Source organism: Falco biarmicus, chromosome 5 (genome assembly GCF_023638135.1).
Source record: "Falco biarmicus isolate bFalBia1 chromosome 5, bFalBia1.pri, whole genome shotgun sequence".
In the NCBI taxonomy this organism is placed as follows: Eukaryota; Metazoa; Chordata; class Aves; order Falconiformes; family Falconidae; genus Falco; species Falco biarmicus.
In genome coordinates this window covers 1,724,902-1,746,415 of record NC_079292.1, presented here as the reverse complement: position 1 = coordinate 1,746,415, position 21,514 = coordinate 1,724,902, and the positions used below count along the sequence as shown (strand labels likewise).

At 41.4% G+C, this 21,514-nt stretch overlaps 1 protein-coding gene across 2 annotated transcripts in view; it reads right to left on the bottom strand.

The window, feature by feature from the left end:
- Positions 1–682: 682 nt before the first annotated feature.
- LOC130150682 (sucrase-isomaltase, intestinal-like) overlaps positions 683–21,514 on the bottom strand; it is a 58,672-nt gene continuing 37,840 nt past the window's right edge. The window contains exons 14-22 of one of the 2 annotated variants that reach the window (XM_056341848.1): positions 20,997–21,113; positions 18,157–18,305; positions 14,076–14,164; positions 11,377–11,429; positions 9,536–9,666; positions 8,708–8,796; positions 8,293–8,342; positions 3,771–3,929; positions 683–938 (exon numbers count right to left, since the gene is read on the bottom strand). In XM_056341848.1, coding sequence (XP_056197823.1) covers positions 879–938; positions 3,771–3,929; positions 8,293–8,342; positions 8,708–8,796; positions 9,536–9,666; positions 11,377–11,429; positions 14,076–14,164; positions 18,157–18,305; positions 20,997–21,113 — 897 coding nt within the window. In that variant the 3' untranslated portion in view covers positions 683–878. Of the gene's footprint in view, positions 939–3,770; positions 3,930–8,292; positions 8,343–8,707; positions 8,797–9,535; positions 9,667–11,376; positions 11,430–14,075; positions 14,165–18,156; positions 18,306–20,996; positions 21,114–21,514 lie in introns of those variants that run through there. The other variant, XM_056341850.1, reaches the window with a different exon arrangement.

Sequence of the window (21,514 nt, the reverse complement as noted above, 5' to 3'; positions counted from 1 at the left end):
CTCTAACACTGGAAACAGTGTCTGGAGAGAACCAGGTTCCTGAAAGAAATCCCCCAAGTTTTCAACAAATTCTCTTTATGATCACTGGATACCAAGACATGCCTGGGTTTGCATTTATCGCAGTTCAGGACACAAAAGTGAATGATCACTACAGCTGTAAATTTTTTAGTCTTGGACTATCGGCTGCTTTGTACCAGCTGTTTTTGTAACGTCATATAATATTGTATTAATATTTATTATATTATAGAGGCTATCCATTATATAATGTATTTATGGCAGATTATATATTATATTATTAAAATACCAACAACTACTCAGAACCATTTCCACAAGCTGGAGCTTCTTACAGTCTTGGGACATCATTCAGCAGCTAGAAATAGCTGAAGTACAAAGTAGGTCTAGGCATCCCCAGCCTTTGGTTAGCTGTTTCCCATGCATTCTCCTGACAAACACACATCACCTCCCGCAGAACAGGGCTATGTGCATTAAGCTGACTATCCAGTTGTTCCTTTGTTGGTTTGGTTTTGTGTTTTTTTTGCCACCATAGGTTTGAAAATAAACAAAACAACAGTGTATGCTGTCCAGAATATGGTCCCATAGAAAACATTTCCAATTATCTCCATCTGCAGTGAGAGAAAACTTTCAGGATGATTTCTTCTATGATATTTCAAAGACACATCAGTTTATGGTAATATCAATAACTACTACTGAAAATTTTATTTGAAGAATACTGCTTTACGAATACTACATAGGAAAAGATCAGTAATCAGGTGCATAAGCAACATTTTATGGATAAACGCTTTTTTACATTAAAATCAAAGTAAGATCATTATCTGAGGGCCAAGGATGCTAAATTATGCCAGTTGTTTCTGACCATTCTAATAAATAACAATGTTGAGCTCCTGAGTAAGTGGGGCAGAAATCCGTAAAGTGAGTTTCTGTGAAGATAAAAGACAGGAAAATAATGAAAAAATTATTTCTAATATGAAAAATAATGAAAAATCCTTGAAAAAAGACCAGCTCAAAGCAGAGAATAAGAAGGGAAACTTGAGCTTAGACTTTCATGATTCCCTTAACATCATCTGGTAGGCAAGTATGCATCTTTGTACTGCTCTATCCAATTCAACATCCCTTTTAGGAGTTCAGGAACAGTTTAAAACTGATTAATGAATTAAATATGAAATCATAAATACAATACCTGTCCTGCTCTCTCTGTTCAATGTTAAAGCTGATGTACTTTATGCTACTCACATAATTTCCATTTCCAGTACTTCACCAGTTTTATCTTTAGGTTTCAGAATTAATAATCTCTTAAAATGCATGATATCCATTCACACCTCTTAGCTATTTCTTTACCCACCCACAAATTCATGTTATCATCACTCTAACAGTCTATGTTTAGATCACTTCTTCAAAGTATGTAATATTGTCATCTTTCATCAAAAACAGTTCTCTCCCACTACTTGGTAAGTAGGCATTCCACTTCTTGAATAATTTTCCTTCTATTCAAATACAGCACTGGATCCAAACAAAAATACTACAACCCCATGCAAACTCTAACCTAAAAGTGCCAGGCAGCCGGAAAGGCCTCTCCAGACTTCACTACTGCGCGGACTGTGGGAATTATGGACACTGGGAACCTCCCTGCACCTCCCAGCAGAGAATGCAAGTGGAAGAAAAAGGAGAACCTTCCTGTGCCCGGGTCATTTTGTTGCCAGCACAAGCCTGGCCAACAGATGTGCTCTTCCAATGTTCCTGCTGCAGTCATAATAGAATTCCTGTGGCTTTTAGGGTACCACACTCCAGGGGCGGGGCGGGGGGAAGATAAGAGACTGCTAATAATAGGAAGATGCTGCAGTATTACAAATGTCAGACCAGGGTAGCACTGCATGAATCAGAGAGAAAGAAGTGGCTTATTACCAAGCAAACTGCTTCTATTTATATACAAATAACTACGGCTCAATTATGCACTTAAGCACTGCTTTTAGGCAAATTTGCTTTCTGTATAGCAAAAGCAATGTGGTAGAAGTTACTTTCTACTACATCCCTTCAAACAGTACAGTCTTTGTGCTTGTTAAACTATTATACACTATGTAATCTCATTAAGCCTGTGAGAAAGTGGCAATTTTGCCCTTTAGAATTTGTTATTTTTTTAATTACATGGATTGTAAGTTTCCAAGATCTAAACCCAAGCTGCTAGCGCTTATTTTTTTCATAGAGAGTCAAACATGAGAGGATTATAGGTAATGGCATTACAACATCTGTACGGGGATGGTGGGAGAGGTTTGACTGAATCTTTTAGAATTGTGAGAGGAATATATTTAGCTGGTTTAAATGATGTAATTTTTGTGTAGTTTTGGACCTTCCCTAATGCAGCAGCTTGGTGGGTTTTTTCTCTGTTATTTAAAGCAGTTTTTAAGTCACTGAGATAATCTTTGTGCTTAAATCACATTTTAAACGATACTTCCGTGACAAGCCTTTTAGTCTTAATCATCTTTTTTATGTGATGCTGTTAGTATGCAGTTATCTTCTGGATTTCTGTGACTGGTGCCTTCAAGCACATCTCAATGGAGTATTTTTGTTACCCTGCCACATTTATGTCGCTTTCAACTTGCTTAGAGGCAGTTTGGCTGTTAAACAATTTCTTCCCTTGAGGCAATACTGGTTACACATTTATGACATCGTCTCTGAAAGTGAGTTTTTTATGATTCTCCAAGGCAGAAATTTGTTCTTAGCAATTTTTCTTCCTTTACAGATTCCTTCAATAAAATAATTGTTAGAATCAGGTGTGTATAATAGGGATCACACTTTGGTTACAAATAAACTTAAATCATTAAGCCAAATGGGTAAAGTAGCATAAAAGGTGACATCCATTGCTTGTTCCTCAGCTATCTTTGATTGAATGGTGAGTTAGTGGCATCTTAGTGTTAGTACTGGGAGTTTCCTAGATGCAGACCAGTGCTGAGGAGTGAGCAACGCTTCTCATGCAAAGTGTGCACAGCCCACTTCAGCCTGGTGGCTGGTGACAGATGTAGGATAAATGACCAGAGCAAAGGAAGTTTACCCAGTGTTGCTCCTTTTGTCTATTCTCCTGTGGAAAAGGCAATTGGGACCACAGAGGCTGTTGCAGCTGTTCGTTAGGGGTGTTCAGTCTGTCCCCTTTGGAGCATCTTCTTGTTGGTGCTGGGGGAGCACTGCACAAGCAAGTCATGCATTTTTGACCTGAGACTCAGAGCTTTAAGATGCTGAAACCATAACTGTTGTCTCACTTAGGAACACAAAGGTACAGCTGAGATTTGCCCTTCCCTCCTCTGAAGATAGGGTGACACTCGTTAGAGCCAGTGATGCTGTAATCATTTTTGGACACTAAGTAATTGTGAAAAAAGTTCTCTATCACTTCGTTTCAGCAGCTGATAGAGAGGGTCGACAAGTTTTCTCATGTTACCAGAGTGATAATAATGACCATAAAATTGCTAACATTTCCCCCCAGTTTGTGGAGCTGGATCTTCTTTTCATTACTTCATTAGTTTAAAAACTTGTGTAAGGGGCAGACATTAAGCAGAAGAGACCATATGTGTAATAGCGAAGATTAAACTTTCCTAAAACAACTCTTGCTTTTGCTTCCCCTGCCCCCACCCCCTACAACTCAGACTGTTGTATCTGGTGACACTTGGAAATGTAAAGAGGTGTGGATGAGAAACTGTTCCTGTTATTCATTGACTATCCCCCTTTCCCCAAAGTTTTTCATAACTGCTCAGTGCAGCTCTTACCCCACTCAGCTCATAAGCGAAAGCATCTCCATGGATGGCTCTTCCATTCACAGCAACAGCATGAGGTCTCAGTTTCAGGCCAAGAATTGTAATTTTATTGTACTTCAGAGTGTCAGCCCCTCGGTAGCCATTTTTAAGTATTTCTGTCTTCAGGTTTCCCTGGAAAAAGCCACAGAGAACATTTTAGGGCCATTACAACTCTTTAGAGGTGACTTACTGCATACTGTTACTGTTGTGGTCTCATCTTTGTCAATCAACACATAGGATGTCTTCCAACATAGATATTCAAGTCAGAGATCATAAAGAAAAACCAGTCACATCCATTTTTATATAACAATGGTTTCGTGTGTGATTATAAACTACCAAATGAAGAAACAAAATAACATTTACACCATTCATTTGGAATCTTCTTGGACATGTTTTTTCTACTTGTAATCAATGCAAATTTGGTTCTTGTACCCATTTACAGGGTACAAGCAAAGCCAAAATCCAGATAAGGAGATTCAATTAGTGACCCTAAGGCAGATTTAATTAACATCCACAATGAACTGTTTTAAACTGTTTGCATCTTCCACAAACATCACCTGCTAGATATTTTGCCCCTATTTTATGCCCCACATCCCCACAGCTCCTGCTAGAAATTGCTGTTATATGTATCCCCGCTTTAAGGACATTGAAGGAGCACAGGTCCACAGAGCTTTGTTTGTTGTACTTCTTATTTACTATATATCCTGTATTTAGGGATAAACCAAGAGGACATACAAAGTCATTAAACAAATTCATTTGGATCACCAGCGACAGTCATTTCCCATGCAAGCAATGAAGAGGAATCATTGCATTTGTTATGTGATCAAAGTTGTTAAGGAAATAAAGATGAATTACACTGCTCAGGAAATGATGAATTACTATGCAATCATGACTTTTTAAAAATATGCCAAGGAGAAATTCATGATGGAACCTTTTGCATAAATTAGCTTATGTTATTTCAATGGTGCACAGTAGGAGGGGAGCAGAAGCTAGATCACAGTGTTAGTAAGTCAGGGCTGTGCTTAGACTGCTTATTTCAGGCATCCACACTAAAAATAAGGGCTAAGGCCCAGCACGCTGATTTAAACTGCCTAAATAAGGAGTGTTGGCTATTAGGAGCAAATGGGGAGAGGCCTCTAAAAGCCTCTGCAGAATTTGTTAGGGTACTTATGTGAGGTGTCTTCTCCCCATTGGCAGAGCTGCAGCATAAAGGGAGGTTCAGTATAGAGAGACCACCTTGCTACGGTGATTTATTGCTGCCTCAGTTGTGGCTAAGCAGGAGATCTAGCTCAAGGTGGCCACATAGACCCAGTGAGCTCAGTGTGATGCTGAACTCAGTGATTGCAACTGTATGACTAAATGAGGCTGCACTCGAGCTCTGAGGCCCTGAGCCAGGACTCTGCAGTAGACACCACTGTCCCTCTGACCAAAAACTAGAACTGAAGGTGTTGGGGAGACAGGGAAGTGATGGTTTGGGGGAATGAGTGACCCTCTCCTCCCCAAGCATCCAGTAATTAAAGCAACTAGACCCAGGGAGGTTCTGAGTTCTGGATATCACTGAAAGCCCGATAAATGCGAAGCAAAAAGAAGCCTTAGATGTGAGGTCAGAAGCCAGGATTTCCTTCTGCACTTCTGAGCAGCAGTCATGATTTTTGTTTCTTAACTATCTTGCTCTGGTCCTATGAACTTCACCTTTTTTTTTTCCCCCTCACATTTTCTCCCTGAAAATTGGACCAGTTTTAGGAGGAACTTGCTTTCAGGCTATTCAGGTACCCAGTGGGTAGCGTATCCATCCTTTCAGAAGCTCCCATCTCCTTGGGCAAGCCTTCCCGTCACCATCCCTTTAGCGTAGTCTGGACTCACTTGGTACAGTCTGAGCACATTGCCTTCTCTGCCACATCTGGGGATGAAGGCAGAGTTTATGGCTCTCCCTGCTCCTTCCTGAAGTACAGAGGATCTTACATATCTGGCTCACGTATTTTTCTAGACTGGTAATTTTAATATATGGGGCACTTTGACTTGGGGTACTCAGCCATTATGCTTGTCAAAACGGAGGTATCAAGGGAACTAAAATGCCAATCGCAGTGAGACAGTACCAGGCAACTTGAGTCGTTCTCAAGTGCCTGCACTAGCCTTGAATTCTTCTTTGTACTTCTGGGTTGTTTACGTGAAAATATAAATGAGAGAGTCTAATCCTGTTGCTGTTACTTGTGCAACACTTGTGCTGGGTTCAGAGCAAATTTTGCAATGTCAAACCTTATCAGTAAATGTCTTAGGGAACAAAACTTGTGTGTTCTCCTAAGACTAGGTCTGATTAATTTATTCACTAACAATTTTTTAAGACTATACAAATGTGCAACAAATACCAAGACTTCATATATTTCTCATACATCTGCAATTTGCTATTTGAGATGGACTGTTTTCTTTTATAAACACATAATAAAAAATCAACATTAGAGATTATTGGAATGCATATAGGGACTTCAGTCATGGATTTACAGGCAGAAGTCAAATATGAGCAATGAGAAATGGAAGTGCCAGTGAATCAACAATCTAATTTGCACAGATCAGGATTTAATATAAAACTCGATATTGTTTTTCTGTAGCCTTCCTGCAATAAATTACTTATACACAGACTACAGAGAGCTGAAGTGATTTTTCTTCCTTTTGCTGTTAAAATATCCTTTTTTTTGAAGAAGAACTTTTTTTTTCTTGGTAAACCAAGAAGAAAATACATTAAAAATTAAATTTAAAGTCTAAGTATGTGGTATTAGTTCCAGCAAAATATCTCACAAACATACAAGACTCCATCATAAAATCCTTTGGCTTACCCTGGCTTGCTCTTGCTCCTGGAAGACATACATTGTAAAAGCAATATCACAGTAGAGGTTAACATGATTTTATTCTTTTGAATATTTTCTGTAGACTACTTTGGGGCTTTTAGGAATACACAGCATGAAAATCATAGAATTATAGAACCATTTAGGTGGGAAAAGGCCTTTCAGATCATTGAGTCCAGCTGTTAACATAACACTGCCAAGTCCACCACTACACCACGTCCCTAGACACCACATCTACACGTCTTTTAAATACCTCCAGGGATAGTGACAACCACTTCCCCAGGCAGTCTGTTCCAATGCCTGACAACCTGTCGGTGAAAAATTTTTTCCTATTATCCAAACTAAACCTCCCCTGGTGCAACTTGAGGCTGTTTGATCCTATCACTCATTCCATGGGAGAAGAGACCGACCCCCACCTGCTGACAGCCTCCTGTCAGGGAGTTGCAGAGAGCGACAAGGTCCCCCCTGAGCCTCCTTTTCTCCAGGGTAAACAACCCCAGCCTCTTTAGCCATTCCCCACAGGACTTGTGCTCCAGACCCTTCACCAGCTCCGTTGCCCTTCTCTGGACACGCTCCAGCGCCTCAATGTCCCTCCTGAAGTGAGGGGCCCAAAACCGAACATGGGATTCAAGCTGTGGCCTCACCAGTGCCCAGTACTGGGGGACGATCACCGCCCTGGTCCTGCTGGCCACACTGTCCCACACTTGTTGGCCTCCTTGGCCCCCTGGGCACCCTGCTGGCTCATGTTCAGCTGGCTTTTGACCAAAACCATGCCACGGTCTACACACAATATCCTATTTCTTACCAAATGCTAGGAATGTAGATGAAATATGATCTGTATATATTGTTGAAGTTGGGTAGGGTTTTTTACAATAACTTCCACAGCTTACTATCATATACACTCATGAACTTATGGTAGGTTATTTTATACTATTTTTCACAATTGAAGCCTAGACACTTGGGTTTTTCTATAGAGCTTTCTCAGGACACGTCTGCACAGAAGTGAGCACTGTGTGAAAGGCGTTAGTGCGCTGACCCTAAGCTAACCCATTCCTGGGCTGCATGGGGCAGCTGATCAGCACAGTGGGTTGCCAGCAGCATGCTGAAGAGCTCCGTGGGAGACCGAGCATGAGAGCAATCTCTGTGCTGTCAGACAAGGAAGCACAAGCTAAAGAAGTGAGGCTACATAATTCTCTGGGCCACAAAATAAGAACTTCAAGTGATTAGAGTTAAGGAGTTGCTGGGATATCCTGAAGAGAGGAATGTAGCCTTCTCCCAGCCATCAGACTAAAAGTGTCTTTAGGAAGAAGACAAGGAAAAAGGTCCCTTGTACCCAGAAGCTGTGACTCGGGGTGGGGGGTGGGGGGGGCAGGGAAAGAAGAAGAGCTGAAAAGCTGAATTTTCATGTTCACATCACAGCGGGGACGTTAACGATGTGTCACTATGATAATGAAGCAAACTCAGAACTACAGCATCATAGCTGGATTATTTTGTAGCTGTCTGTAAATGAAAGCATTAGGTGGCTTACCAGGTTTAAAGGCTGAGCTGTAAGAAAGCAGCTTTCCAGAGAACAGCAGACATCAGCACCTTACAATGGCCACACTAAAATACAGCTAGCTATCTGTATGTATGCAGGTACCTTGCATGCTACTTACTTTGCTGTATGTATATTTAGCCAAGAAGTAGTTCTCCTTTTCAATAGTATCTGTCAAAAAACAGAGCAAGGAGGATTGATATCAAAATGGAGCAAAATCCATAAGCAGTTCACATTAATTGCAGTGAGTGGCTAACATCAGACTAAGACGATTTGTGGGCTATTTAATCTCTTCCTCTAGTATTAGGGTGATCTCAGGGGAACGCGCCACGAGCAGGCCAGCTGTTCCGTGTCACACCTTTCTCATATCAAAACACTGACTTAGGAGCAATCTGCGTTTCACCTCTGTAACATTCAACTTGGGGTCGGTTCTCCAGCTATTTCTAGCAGAAGTCAGCGCCGTCATACAGCTGGAAGGGTGGCCTGAGGAGAGCCCTCTATACAGACACTGCTTCATAGCAGGGGACCAGGCTTACCGATTGAATCACCATCATCCCAGAAGAGAGATCCGGAAGCTTCTCCTTGGTCATCTAGGGCAATAATGAGCCCAAATGGGTTCAGACGGCTGTTGACAAACATTGAGAAGTGTCAATACAAACTTGTGGGCGCTGCCCCTTCCAAGTTATTTACAGTCTTCTGAAATGATGACAAAAACTTTGCCTTGCTCTGTGCCACTGAAGCGTAGAATTCCCACTTTTTGAGTGCTTGTGTGACCAGTTTTCCCTTCTTTAGTGGCCTTAGTGTATGATAACTGGGCAGTCGAGGAAGCAACTGTTCGCCAGTGCCACGTTACTATGGTTTGGATTGGTTGCTGCACAGTGCTGTTCCCATCCCTCCCTACTCACATTAGCTTCTGAGCATGGTTCAGACTTAAGACCAGTACATTACCCATTGGCATGGGGAAATCATTTTCCTCAAAAGAGATTTGAGGTTTTCCACCTTGCCCGTGGCATTTTATAAATTCATCCAAGGAGAAGAGTTTTGCATTTTCCCTTTGCATGTGTTTACTTTGAATGACCGACAGCCGGTCTGCGTGACAGTGAGAGGTGCAAAACCTTTTCCGAGCATAACCACAGAGCCAGGAGTAGGTTTCAGCTGTGCAAATGATGACGTGGGCCACCTCTGGGGTGACTTCTAATGCAATAGTCTGAATAGTGGGATAAAAATGCTTTCCTTATCACCTGGGATGGCAGCTGGGAGCTGCAGATAGCCTCTCTTCTGCACTCTCTTTTGATTGCTTTTTTGGCTGGCTGTGGGTCTGACCCTCACCATGGCTGTTTGATGGCAGATATAGATGACATTACCTCTTAGTAGTGGTCGTGGCTGGTGCCTGTTCTGGCAGGATGTAGCCTCCACGGATGAACAGAGGGATCTTGCTCAATGGGGCAGCCACAGTAGCATAGTTCTTGATCCAGGTACTTGGCACTTTATTACCCTACCACAAAAGTTAATGCAATTTAAAAACCCACAGATCCAGGCACTGTACATTGTGACCATATACAACTGAAAAGGAGACCAAGGGGTGCATCTTCATCTCAATTATGTCAGTGAAAATGCAAACAAAAAAGCAGATTTCAGGGGTATTATTCAAGTTCCTTTTTTAACATGAAAGAGGAACTAGCCCCTGCAGTGATGCATATGCATGAGATAGAAGCATCGTGAACGAAAGACAGCAAATCATCTTTAAAAATGGTATCATTATTCCTTATATTGTAAAAAAAAAAAACCCAAACCACCAAACTCATCAAGACACTGTGCATAAAGCAAAAGGAACTTTTGCTTCCTCTTTTTATGCATATGAAGCCTGTCACATTTCAGTTTAAGGTATGTGATTCATAATCATTTGGGAATGTAAACTGTAGATCTTCTTCTCTTTTAAGAACAAGTCTTCCCCTTTCAAAAAGTAATTACATCCTTCAATGAGTGAAATTCATCTATGTGTAGACAACCAGCATTAAGTTCTCTGCATCATTCTTTTCTGGTTTAATGCCTCAAAACCAGGTGTACACAAGGTTTATGTACAGAGTAGGTACCAGAAAGGCTTTGCTCTTGCCCTCTGTAAATGGTAAACCAGCCTTGGTTTTGGATAAGCGCCATGTGTATGGCAAGTACGTGCCAAATGCTGGGAGGCGAGCTTTGCTACTGCCAGGGGCATGCCCCACGGGCAGGACAAGGGACACCAGGGCTGCCATCCCCACGCCCAGCCCAGCAAGAGGGGCTCAAAGGGAACCACAACAAGGAGAGCTGAATGCAATCCTTGCCCTTGCAGTGCCACAGTCTTATGAAAAAAAAAGGGGGAAAGGGTTGGATGAACCTCCATCTGAGGACAACAGCCAATTGCTGAAAATGACTAAACTTCTTTACAAATAAGTCTGAATTTCCTCTGAAAGCATTTCTGTCCTACCCACTCCTCTGCCAGCATTGCTCAGGGTAGTTAAGAGCAGAGCAGCCTGATGCTCCTGGGTTCCCATTTCTGAGAGCTCTTAGCATCAGCCTAACTACTGCTGCTGAAGCCAACGCTGGTCTTACCCTGCAGATTGCAGCCGGGCATAGTTAGGTTGAAACTGAGCACTTTTAGAAATGCAATACTGGGGATGGTGTTGGAAAGGTCAATACTTGTAGTCCCTGAAACTGGAAGAGGCTGGCATTTTCCACAGAGCTGATTGTTCTGCATCTCTTGGAAGCATCTTTCAGAGTAGAGCCTCACCCTGCTCTCTAAATATGCCTTCTGTCAAAAGTGATGCCTGTGCAAAACTGCATGCACAAAATGGTTTGCAGCACGCTCTCAGGAGCGCGACTCACGTTTCTGTCGCTGTTTCTATGCAGGGAAGTGTATCAGTACAAGAATTAAAACATACGCTAAAGGAGGGAAAAGAAAGAAATCTTGAAATTTAGACTGCTCTTGAAAATTCAGTTCTCTGTTTCTTAGAGCCTTACAATCCAAAAATAGAAAATAAAATGCTACTGAAAGCTGTGTAATTTACTCTCCCGGCTAGCCTGGTGTAGTCTTTTTGTGCTCTAGTTTTCTTAAACACAGATGCTGAAGTAAAAATACTGCTGAACATTGCTAAAAGTTATTTTGCTGGAATCGTACCATTTTAAATTATGTAAAAAATGTATGAAACTGTATCTTAAAAATACATACAGTATAGTAGTCAAACCATGGTGCTTCAGGGAAGTATACATCCACAGATCTTGCTCCCTGTAATTGGTATAAAGTGATTAAAATCTTTTTTCTTTTTGCATTTCTGATATTACATTAGCTTTATTATATTTGCGCATGGAGAGATGTATGCTGAATATTCTAATAACATCAAATCTTGAATATTATGGCTGAGTTATTACCATAGCAGTGGACTAGTGCTGGCTAACCCATAACACTAAATAGATGAACCAACCCTATCTGGGGTATTTTACTGACATTCCGTGGGATGAGTCAATGTCATATGATTATTTTCGTCTAGTACATCACTCTCTGTACTGCAAATGCAACTGGCCTAGATGCACTCCTCTGACATCTGAGCAATCCCAGTGAGGTCTACAGCAGCCTTTGCAAGACAGATCCTCACATCTGACGATGGAGCGTGGGGACACCACTGCTCAGTGCCTCTTGCACCATTCCCGTTGCAGAAATAGGCAAAGTGTAAGGTCTGGCAAGGATACACAAACACTTGTCTTTTTGGCAACAATTTGAAGTTGCCGGTAAACAATAATAAATAATGTGCTGCTAATTGCACAATTGTTGTACTTCATTTTGCAGCGTGCATTGTATCATATTGCTGCAGAGATGAAATCATGTTAAAGGCACTTTGCATTATTAAGTCCAGGAAAAGCTGAAATCAAAACATACTTCCTTTTTTGTCACAAATTGCTTATTTTCATAGATTAATTTTGATTCTCAACATGGATGTCTGCCCCTTTGCTGAATTATGGTTTACCCCCAAGGTCTACTCCAGGGAGCATATGAAGCATGAAGAGTAAAGGTGGAGAAGAGTTAAGGCAAAGTTACTGTTTGACATTTTAGGGCTTTTTTACATATATATATATATGTATGTATGTATGTGTGTATTTATAGAAGGACTAAGAAATAACTGATTTATTACAGTATGCAAATCTCACAATAGAATGCAACAATTGCTAAACTGGAAATCTGTCTTGTCCCACAGCCCATCTCCCACAGTGGACAGTGCTAAGTATCTCAGGCAAAGTGTCCCAGTGCTGCAGTAAGGAAGGTTGTGGTAGTTTGTTTAGATCTTACTAGCTGTTTAACAAATAAAGGTAGGCTTAATCTACAAAGCACCTTTAAAACTTGAAGGAAAAACCCTGTAAAGTCAAGATGCCCCTCTCTCCATATTTTCTCTGCAATATTATGACAACCCTGGACATTCTGGTCTGCAGAAAAGTGTGTAATCTGAATTGTGATGAGCCTTGCCTTCATGACTCCCTAAAGAACGCGCCAATGTGTAAGGCTCATTTTGGTTTTGATGGATGTCCCACCTGCTCACACCCTAGGACTCAAGGAATGAAGGGAAAGCTGGCCCTGACCCAGAGGGAAAGAGCTGGCCCTGACCCATCTTCTCTAGATAAGCTGGTGCCATGCTGGTTTGACCCAGTTACTGCTGGCCCGCAGTGCCACGGTGAGGGGCTTAGAGCTCACCTCAGCCCCTGCCCTGCTAGCTGGCACAAGCCCTGGCTGCCACCTCTTTCCCACTGCAAGACCCAGCAAGGTGTTGCCTCCAAAGCTGTGCTTCCCCCATCAAGCCACAGGCACTCGGCCTTTCTTTTCTGCTGCAGTCCCCCCAGAAATGTTAGGAATCCCTTATGTAGTCCCCCTATCATTTTATATGTTTTTATAATATTCCCTTTCATTCAGATCTTTGCAGAAAGCCACTCCTGGTTTATCAGCCTCTCTTCATGGGAAGGTTTCTTTCATATTTTACATCATCTCTCTGGTCTGAGACCCTGTGAAATCTCATTAGCCATCAGCTATTAGAAACCTGGGGGAGTCTGGAGTTGAAGGACTGATGGATGAAGCACCTCAGTGGAGTCAGAATGGGTTTAGGTGCAGGAGTAAGAATTTCTTTTTAAATTCACAGAGGCACAAGGGCTTGTTAAAAAAAAGTGACTAACAGTGGCCTATTTATAAGCTTGATCATCAGCAATGTCTAGAAAACATATCAGATATTCTGACAGCATGCTGATCACAAACACTATCTAGCTCTTCTCAGACATACCTTTCTGATGCTGACAGCAGCCAGTGGGGCAAGAAGAGAAACCCACCCTTGGTCCAGCTGAGCAGTGAGAGCCATGCCCAGCACAGCCATAGGAAAATGCTGCTTTTTAAAACCTGTCACGTTAGCAGCCAACATTGCCATTACTGCTTCCATAATGACTGTATTTGCCTGTGAAGCTGGGAAACTCCTATCACAGCCCCTGAGATGTTGCAGTTCCAAAACGCTGTGGGTGACTGGTAATATGGAAACCAGTTTGCTTTAATATCTGCATGTTTCTTCCTAGCTTAACAATTACTGCTCTGCATGCGTCCTTGGAGGGAGCTGTCAGCACGATAACAGGAGCACACGAGGGACAACATCCAGCCTGTTTACATCCATTCAGCGCTTGGAGTAGCAGGGAAAAGCCATGCCCTCACTTTCATCCTCCCACTTCAAGCACTGGGCAGCTCTGTACTGTCTGTGCTGCTCAGAAATGCATTCTGTAGGCTTTGACAGTGGAGGGAAGAAATGGGTGGAATTCCTAAGCAAACATGCCCTGAATGTCATCCAGTGCCCTAAGCACAGTTTGTTTCTTTTATTTGAGTACGATGGCATTTTTTAATTACAGTACTTGCCTCTTGAAGAACAGGAGCAATCATAAAAGCAGGTCCCCAAAGGAAGGCAGTATCTATTCCATGAGTCTGCTGATCAGAGGTAAATCTAGTGTTGAAAGTGAGATGCACAACATTAATTCACCTTTTTGTAGAACTTGCAGAATATTTTTGATATTATTCACTGTGACAAGAAATCTACTTCCTTGATGCATCCTTCAATGCTGCCAGATATTTTTCCCAGTTGAAGGAATGCCAAAAGCTGGACAGAGGTTCAGAAATTACAGTAGCACCTACCGTACTGGAGTAGACCAGAACCCTCACAAAATGCTGGAGCTGATTTCTTTTCAGAATAGCAGCTGTGGGAAAACTACTAACTTAATTTCTGTCCAGTGAGTTGAGACTTCATCGAGGGAGCCAAAGAGCAGGATAGGGGCCAGGACCAGGAGAGGGAACACGGAGGAATAACACCGTGCTCTAGGAACTAAAGCATTTGTAAAAATCCTTGAATCTGGCTTCCCACACCTTTCGCAAATTTACATTAGAAATCTTCTGCAGGGCAAACACAAAACTAAGTTCATATATATTGTGCTTTTTAGCTGCCTTTCCTGAAGGGATGAAAACTGATGGAACTAAGTTCATTTCATTCAATACATTGCAATCATTTTGGATTCTGGTCATGTCCTCCAGAGTGCTTACAGCCCCATTCACTCGGCATTATCTGCCAGCCTGGGGAGAGGTCTCCGTGCCACCATGCATCAGCTAATGGAAATACGGAATAGTACCTGGCAAAGAGGAGAGATCCTCCCCATCTCAGGAACCTCCACTCATCTGGCACAAAACCATTAAGAATTTAAATATGCTTTCAGTCATTTGCAAGCCTGTCTCTGAGGAAATTCATAATGGATCCTCCTTCCCTAGTTAGCTTGTAAGAATGGCATGTGGAGTTTGTTTCAAGCCCTCCTAAAATCAAGGTACCTTGTACCTTCTGCTTTCTTCCTGCTCTTCTGCCCCCTTTTCCCACCCAACAACCCTGCTGCCTCATCAAAGATGGCATGTGGGATGGTTTACCACCATTTGCTTTTGACAAAATCACACTAGCTGTTGCATATTAATGCGTTCTTCCCAAAGGATGTCCAAATTAATTGGTTTAAAAAATTATTTACTGTGACTGTTTAACTGCCTTTGCAGCTGCCCCTATCTAAAGACAGGTTTCTGTTGTACTGTGGCCAGAGCAGAGTAGCTCAGTGTCGGTGTCCTGCTCTGACACCCTCCCTGCTCAGGGCATAGGCACGCACTGCACCCAGCCCAGACTTACAGGAATTACCCCAAATGAGGAAAACCTCCTCGGCAATAAAAAGACTTCAGATTTCTGAAATATTGGACGTTTAGGGGAGTACATGGAACTCGGGGGAAAAATGTGCTTGAAGACATGCCCCAGGCCCTGCCTGAAAGAAAACTCAATTTATTCAGAGTTTCTTTTTGCCAAAACTAGTAGCTCTTTTGGACACTTCAATCTTGGTCATTACTGCATTTTGACATAATGCTTCGTAAATATTTAAAGTGGGGTGTGGTTTTTGATGAATTACCTTATCTTGAAGTTTTTGAAACATAAAACATTAGTTTTTCTTGCCATCTCAATAGCTTCTCTGTATTTATAATTTTGCTGTAATAAAATACTGATTCAGTATACTTTGTTGTGGGAGATTTCAGGAGAAAAAGCTGATCAAGACATTATGACAAAAGAGAAGTGGGTCTTATTTGCATGTGGAAAGAAACATCTCACCATCTAACTCAGCATTATTTTCTCATGCAATTAGAGCAACCATGAGCACAAATACAGCAAACAAATGAACTTCCTCACTTTGAAAATATAAGCCATTAAGCCATATCCGTGATCTGTGAAAGGTGCTTAATTCTATCTACGTGCTTCTGATGGTTAGATGCTGGCCTCTCTTCTGTCTTATTTTTCCTGTTGCCATGAAGCAGAGCTTTTCCTTCCAGTAATGGATTACCACCTCCCACTCTTTTTGTACCCCTGAGCTACCGGCACCTCTGTTTCACCAAGTGAAAGCCTCAGAGGCATCCAAAGTGCTTATAGAAATCTACTGGGATGGTTTTCCTGTTTGTTATTTGAAATGAGCACTTGAATATTTGAAATCAAATGAAAAACATGAAATGATCATATGAGTTAACTATTGTTTGGAGACTCCTTGCCCAGGCAGAGTTGTTTTCACAGTAAGGCTTGTGAACTCCTAAGAACTCCACCTGAAAATAACAATGCCCTTTTTTTAGATCTCCTTTGTATTTGTTACAAGTAAGGGAAAGGTTTGATATAAAATTCAATCATCCATACATCCAAAATTCTGTTTTGGTTCTCTCTCTAAAACCCACATTTCTCCTCCTGTTAGTATCTGGGTCACTTTCCCTACTTGAGCAGACCCACTAAACCAATGAATATTAATTAGAAATAGTAAGAAATACTCATTAAGTAACAAAAGCAACCCAAATTAACTCATAATAGTAAGAAATACTTTTAAGCCATTTTAGGACCTAGCTATGGCAACATTAGCAAGTGATGTGCCCGCCAAGGTGGGAGCTGGGTAGTGAAACAGTTTGTACTGATCTCCCGATGCCTACACTCCCTGCTTGCATTTTAGAGGTTTTATTTCCTAGTCATCCCAGTCTGATCGCTGACTAAACTGCCATCAATGGCTGGGGCACAACTTTCGGCTCAGTTTCACTCAATGGAAGTCTCCACTGGGGCATGTGAAACTGCTTTGCAATTCAAATCAAAGCAAATTTGGAAATTTGCTCATGTAGATGTGGCCCAGATGAGTAAAAGTATGCTGGGAATGGTCAGAAAGGCAGCTTGAGCATCACTAAAGTAATTCTGTATAGCAGTGATTAGCTAATATGAATGCCAAAATTAACTCTGTCATTTCCAATATTAATACAAACCTCATGAAGCAAAAACAGAGCTAAAATAAATACTCAAAATAGCATACAGCCCATTGTAAGACATGAGCACCTATGAAACCTCTCGCTAACGAACACATTTAAATAAGGTAGCAGAGTAGGAAGGGGAGGGATAGTACTTTTAAAATTTATCAGTTAGCCATTATGCTGAGTAGGCAAACAGGTTTTATGCATATCCTTTCCATACTTGAATGGTCTGCACTTTAGTGTAATCTCAGTTTAATTTGCAAAAAAAGCCTTACCCTTTAACCAAAATGTTTTTAACCTACTGGGAAAAAGAACTTTAAACAGACCAGGACGTAGCTTGCATCAATGAGACTAAACTGTGCCATAGGTTCGGGCAGTAAGTAGCCTCTCCTATGTATTATTTGCACTCCTTTTGCTCAAGTCTTTGCATAAAGCATTCTGAAGTAGAAAACTTACCAAAAGCAGGTAAAAAGCTAATTAAGAGTTGCTGAGGGGGAAACAAAACCTCACTTTGATTCCTGCTTCTTCCAAAGATAAAAAAAATCAGTTGTTCCAAAAATCTGAGTCACATTTTCCATGTGATTTTTCAGTCTGTATTTATTAATCTCGGGTTTGCACCTGCTTCTACGCTCAAACATCTCTCTTGTTTTGTCTGTGCAATTTGTGGACACAGATGTAAGTTTCATACATAGCATGCAGATGCAAGTGCTAAATTGGAAAAAGCAAATGCTGTGGATGATTGAAAAATTGAGACTTCTCTGTCTGAGGCTGCCTTGGCATTCTGGACTAGAATACAGATTTCATAGATTCCATTCAAATAGAGAAAATACAGGTATGTGATTCCTATTTTAAAAATAAAGAAACCTGCATATTTTCCTAAGATAAGATATTTTCAGAATTCTCATTACTTACGTTGTTTTTCCCCACTGAAAACAAATATAAGTTATATTTTAATGAAAATCTATTACATATATTAAGAGGGGGTGTTTGTGCATGTAATTTGTTTAGATTTCATTGTAAAACTGTTCTTTTTAAGGGAGAGCATGCAGCAACATTGCTGTGACTATTCTCAAACAGACATTGACTAGTTTGTATATAGAAGTTCATCTACTTCTGTGGGTAAAATACGATAAAAAAGAGAGACTCCAAACTCACTCGTGCATCAGTGACCGCACCACCGTGCTTCCATGAACATGAGACTCAAAGAACAGGGTGTATAAGTATGGCAGCAGTGAGTATCTGATCCGAAGTGTGGTGCGAGATATCTTGGCAAACTCTTCTCCGAACACTGCTGGGTCTTGTTCCTGTTAAGGAAAAGCTTTTGATTTGTACTGAGCATTATAACTAGGGACTGCAAATTGAGCAGAGAACCCATGTGCAACCTAAGGAAAGCTGTGACTGACATAATGCTGCAAAAGTGAGTGTTTAAGTAAGAAAAAGCACCGATTTGCAAACTGAAAGATGTATTAAGAACAACACCCATTATCACCAAGTTAGTATTTGCATAAATTTTTCCTACTTGAAAAATTCCAATGAGTTCAGAGAGACCAGGTCCCAGCACGGTGTACGTGACCCCTCTGCCACCACCCCTAGCCTCGTGATGGGAGGGGAGCTGGGCTTTCACGTCCATGTGTGGGAACAGACACCCTGTCTCCAGACCTTAGCTTATCCTGGAGCTGCAAGCCCTCTGGGACAAAGAAGGTGTAACACAGGAAAAGGGGAAGACTGATATTGTGCAAAACAAAGGCAGAAACATAATTATGTTGGCCAGGAACATAAAGGCAAATCTATTTAAAAGTAAGAGTAAACCCATGGCCCTGCTGAAGCCAGCAGGAGTGACCGAAGTCACTGCACGGGGTGGGGAAAACTAATTCATACCAAGAAATTTGATTTCTCCTCCTGTGCCCACCATTTTAGGATGCCCCGACTGAGGGGACGCCCACGCGTCAGCCCTGCTGCTTGCCTCCTTGCTGCCAGCGATGCTGTCCTGGGAGAGGGCAGGCTGGAGCGATCTGCCTGCGCTCGCTGCTTCTGATGCGCGTCGAGGCAACCTTGCCTCTGCCCTGCCACGGGGCGCAGAGCGCGCAGCCCAGGGCAGCGCTGGGACACAGTTACACCTCCCGTTATTCCTCCCGTCTGACCTTCCCCGGCACTCAGCCGAGCCAGCTAATGAGTCGCACGGCTCCCTTCCTCCTTCGCAAAATTTTCCCAGAGTACTCAGTTTTCTCATTAAAATCGAAGAACGTATGATGAATTCCAAGGATAAGGAAACATAAAAGGAACAGAAGTAACAAAGCTTTTTATATTATCTAGTGCTTTTCAGACAAGAAAAGTATTAATTAAACCATTTGAAATCCTCAATGGATTAGGCAAAGTGGATATTTAAGGTTTTACTTTAACACTAACTTAATATTAATTAAATTCAATATTTAAGTTAAATTTCTCCATTATTATGTTTACATCAGAATTAGTCACTGATAATACTCCCTGCTGACTCTGAACTCCAGAGCATCTATCTATTATTTCAAAAATCACACTGTATTTTTACCGGTATTCTGACACTGTACAAATATTGCCTAAGTTCACAAAAAATCAAACTTCTTTGGTGATGCTGAGTCACCCAAAATGCCTTATTCTTTTCTTTCAGTGAGCACAGCGTTTTAAAAGGATTTAAATAATCCAATAAAACCAAATGTATCTTCTGTCATTCACTCAATGTTGAGTTGCAGCTCCCGTCACACTCTTTGCCTGCCCGTTAATTGTGTATATATGATTAACACCCACTCACCCAGGTCAGACCCCATTTGCATGCCCAAAGGGCCAAGCAAACATATATAGATAAGGTACCTCTGATTTTAGCGGAGAGGTAAACAGAGAGTATTTATCAAGAGCAGCAGCTAACACTTCATAGACATTTTTCTCCTGGAGAGAAATATCTCAGCGTATCTCAGGGATCTACAGGGTAATTCCTGACCCTCCTAATGACAGCACTGTAGCTTATTATTTCTGCATTTGGCCAGTTGCTGAACGTCCACCATACTTCCACGCAGAGACAGAGGCCTTTCTGGGGGTGTAAATGTTGCAACATTTTGATGATATAACTTCAAAGAAAACTGAAGGTTAGCTAATAACCCAAGCTTCAGCATTGCAGGGATCAGTTTACAGAAGGAGAGGGGGGAAAAAAAAAGGCATTTATTGAACTAGCAGAACCATTTCATCACAGTTTCAAATAAACACAGTGTACTTAACAAAGGCTGCAAGACCTTCAAATTGTTCATAGTTAGAAACAACCTGATACTTCTTTCTATCTGTGACAAGTTTTGAAAGGACTTTATGCTAAGTCGAAGCCAGGGCATGAGTCTGGACAGAGACTGCATGTTTTCATTCTTCTCGTGGGCTCAGTGGCTTTTTTTAGTCTTTGTTGCTTCTTGGCTGATAATGTTGTCACTATTGCTGGCTCTCCTTGGAGTTCTCACATGTTTGTCTGGACTTTCTGACTGTGACGTTTGTCTGAAACTTGCTCTTAAACAGCAAGGATGGTGTTTAAAACCTCTCTTCCCTTCCTGAAATATCTATTATAGATACAGAAGTACTGAAACAAAAAATGTACTGAACAAGGGAGTAGGAAGATGTGGTGATACTTACTAGCTCTTAAATAAAATCAGGCCTTCATTTGGTAAAAGATGGAGGGGATGAGTCTTACCAGCAGTGTGGGAAGACCTTTTCTGTCATTCAAAGTACACGGCACATATTTCTGCATGGCTTTCAGATGTTAGATGCTATGTGTTTTTCAGCACTTCTATGCCATTTTTACATTATGGATGGGAAAAACTTACACGTCACTGTGTAATTCCAGCTCTCGGTGCAGCATTCCTTTTCACCCACCACTCCAGTTTACCCGAGAATGGCAGGTTAATTTCTGAGAAGGTAATATAAATCCCCATCATCGTTACCACAGTCATAGATTACAGCTTTGCGTAACTTCATCTACTTACGCTGTTTCCCTCTGCATTGTGATTTCTGGAAAATGGATAGAAAGAGCCAAGCTGCATCCAGCGCAAGCAGAGTTCGTACGTAGTGTTATAGTTAAACCCACAGATATCAGCACCAATCTAAAGAAAAAATAAAATCGTTGGATAAGCGTTTGTGATTGTGACTGAGGCCCAAAACTGAGAAACTACAAGTTTAAAAATAAAAATTATTTCCAGAAAGAGATATCTATTTCCGGTGACTTTATAAGAATGCTCCATAACGATATGGATTTTGCCAGGACTGAGGTTGTACTGGCTCCTAGAGTATTAACATCACTGTGGAAGATCTGACTGCATTTCAATAACTACAAATTCTTCAGCCCAGCTTGCAAAACCAGAAATACATGAAGGGACCTCAATGATAGAATACATAATATAAAGAGATTGGGTTTGGATGGCATGCAGTGATTTAATCTGAATCTAACTGTGCTATTTTTGTTTCTCTTCAGCCAGCCAAGATTGATGACATTTAGCTTTTTTTA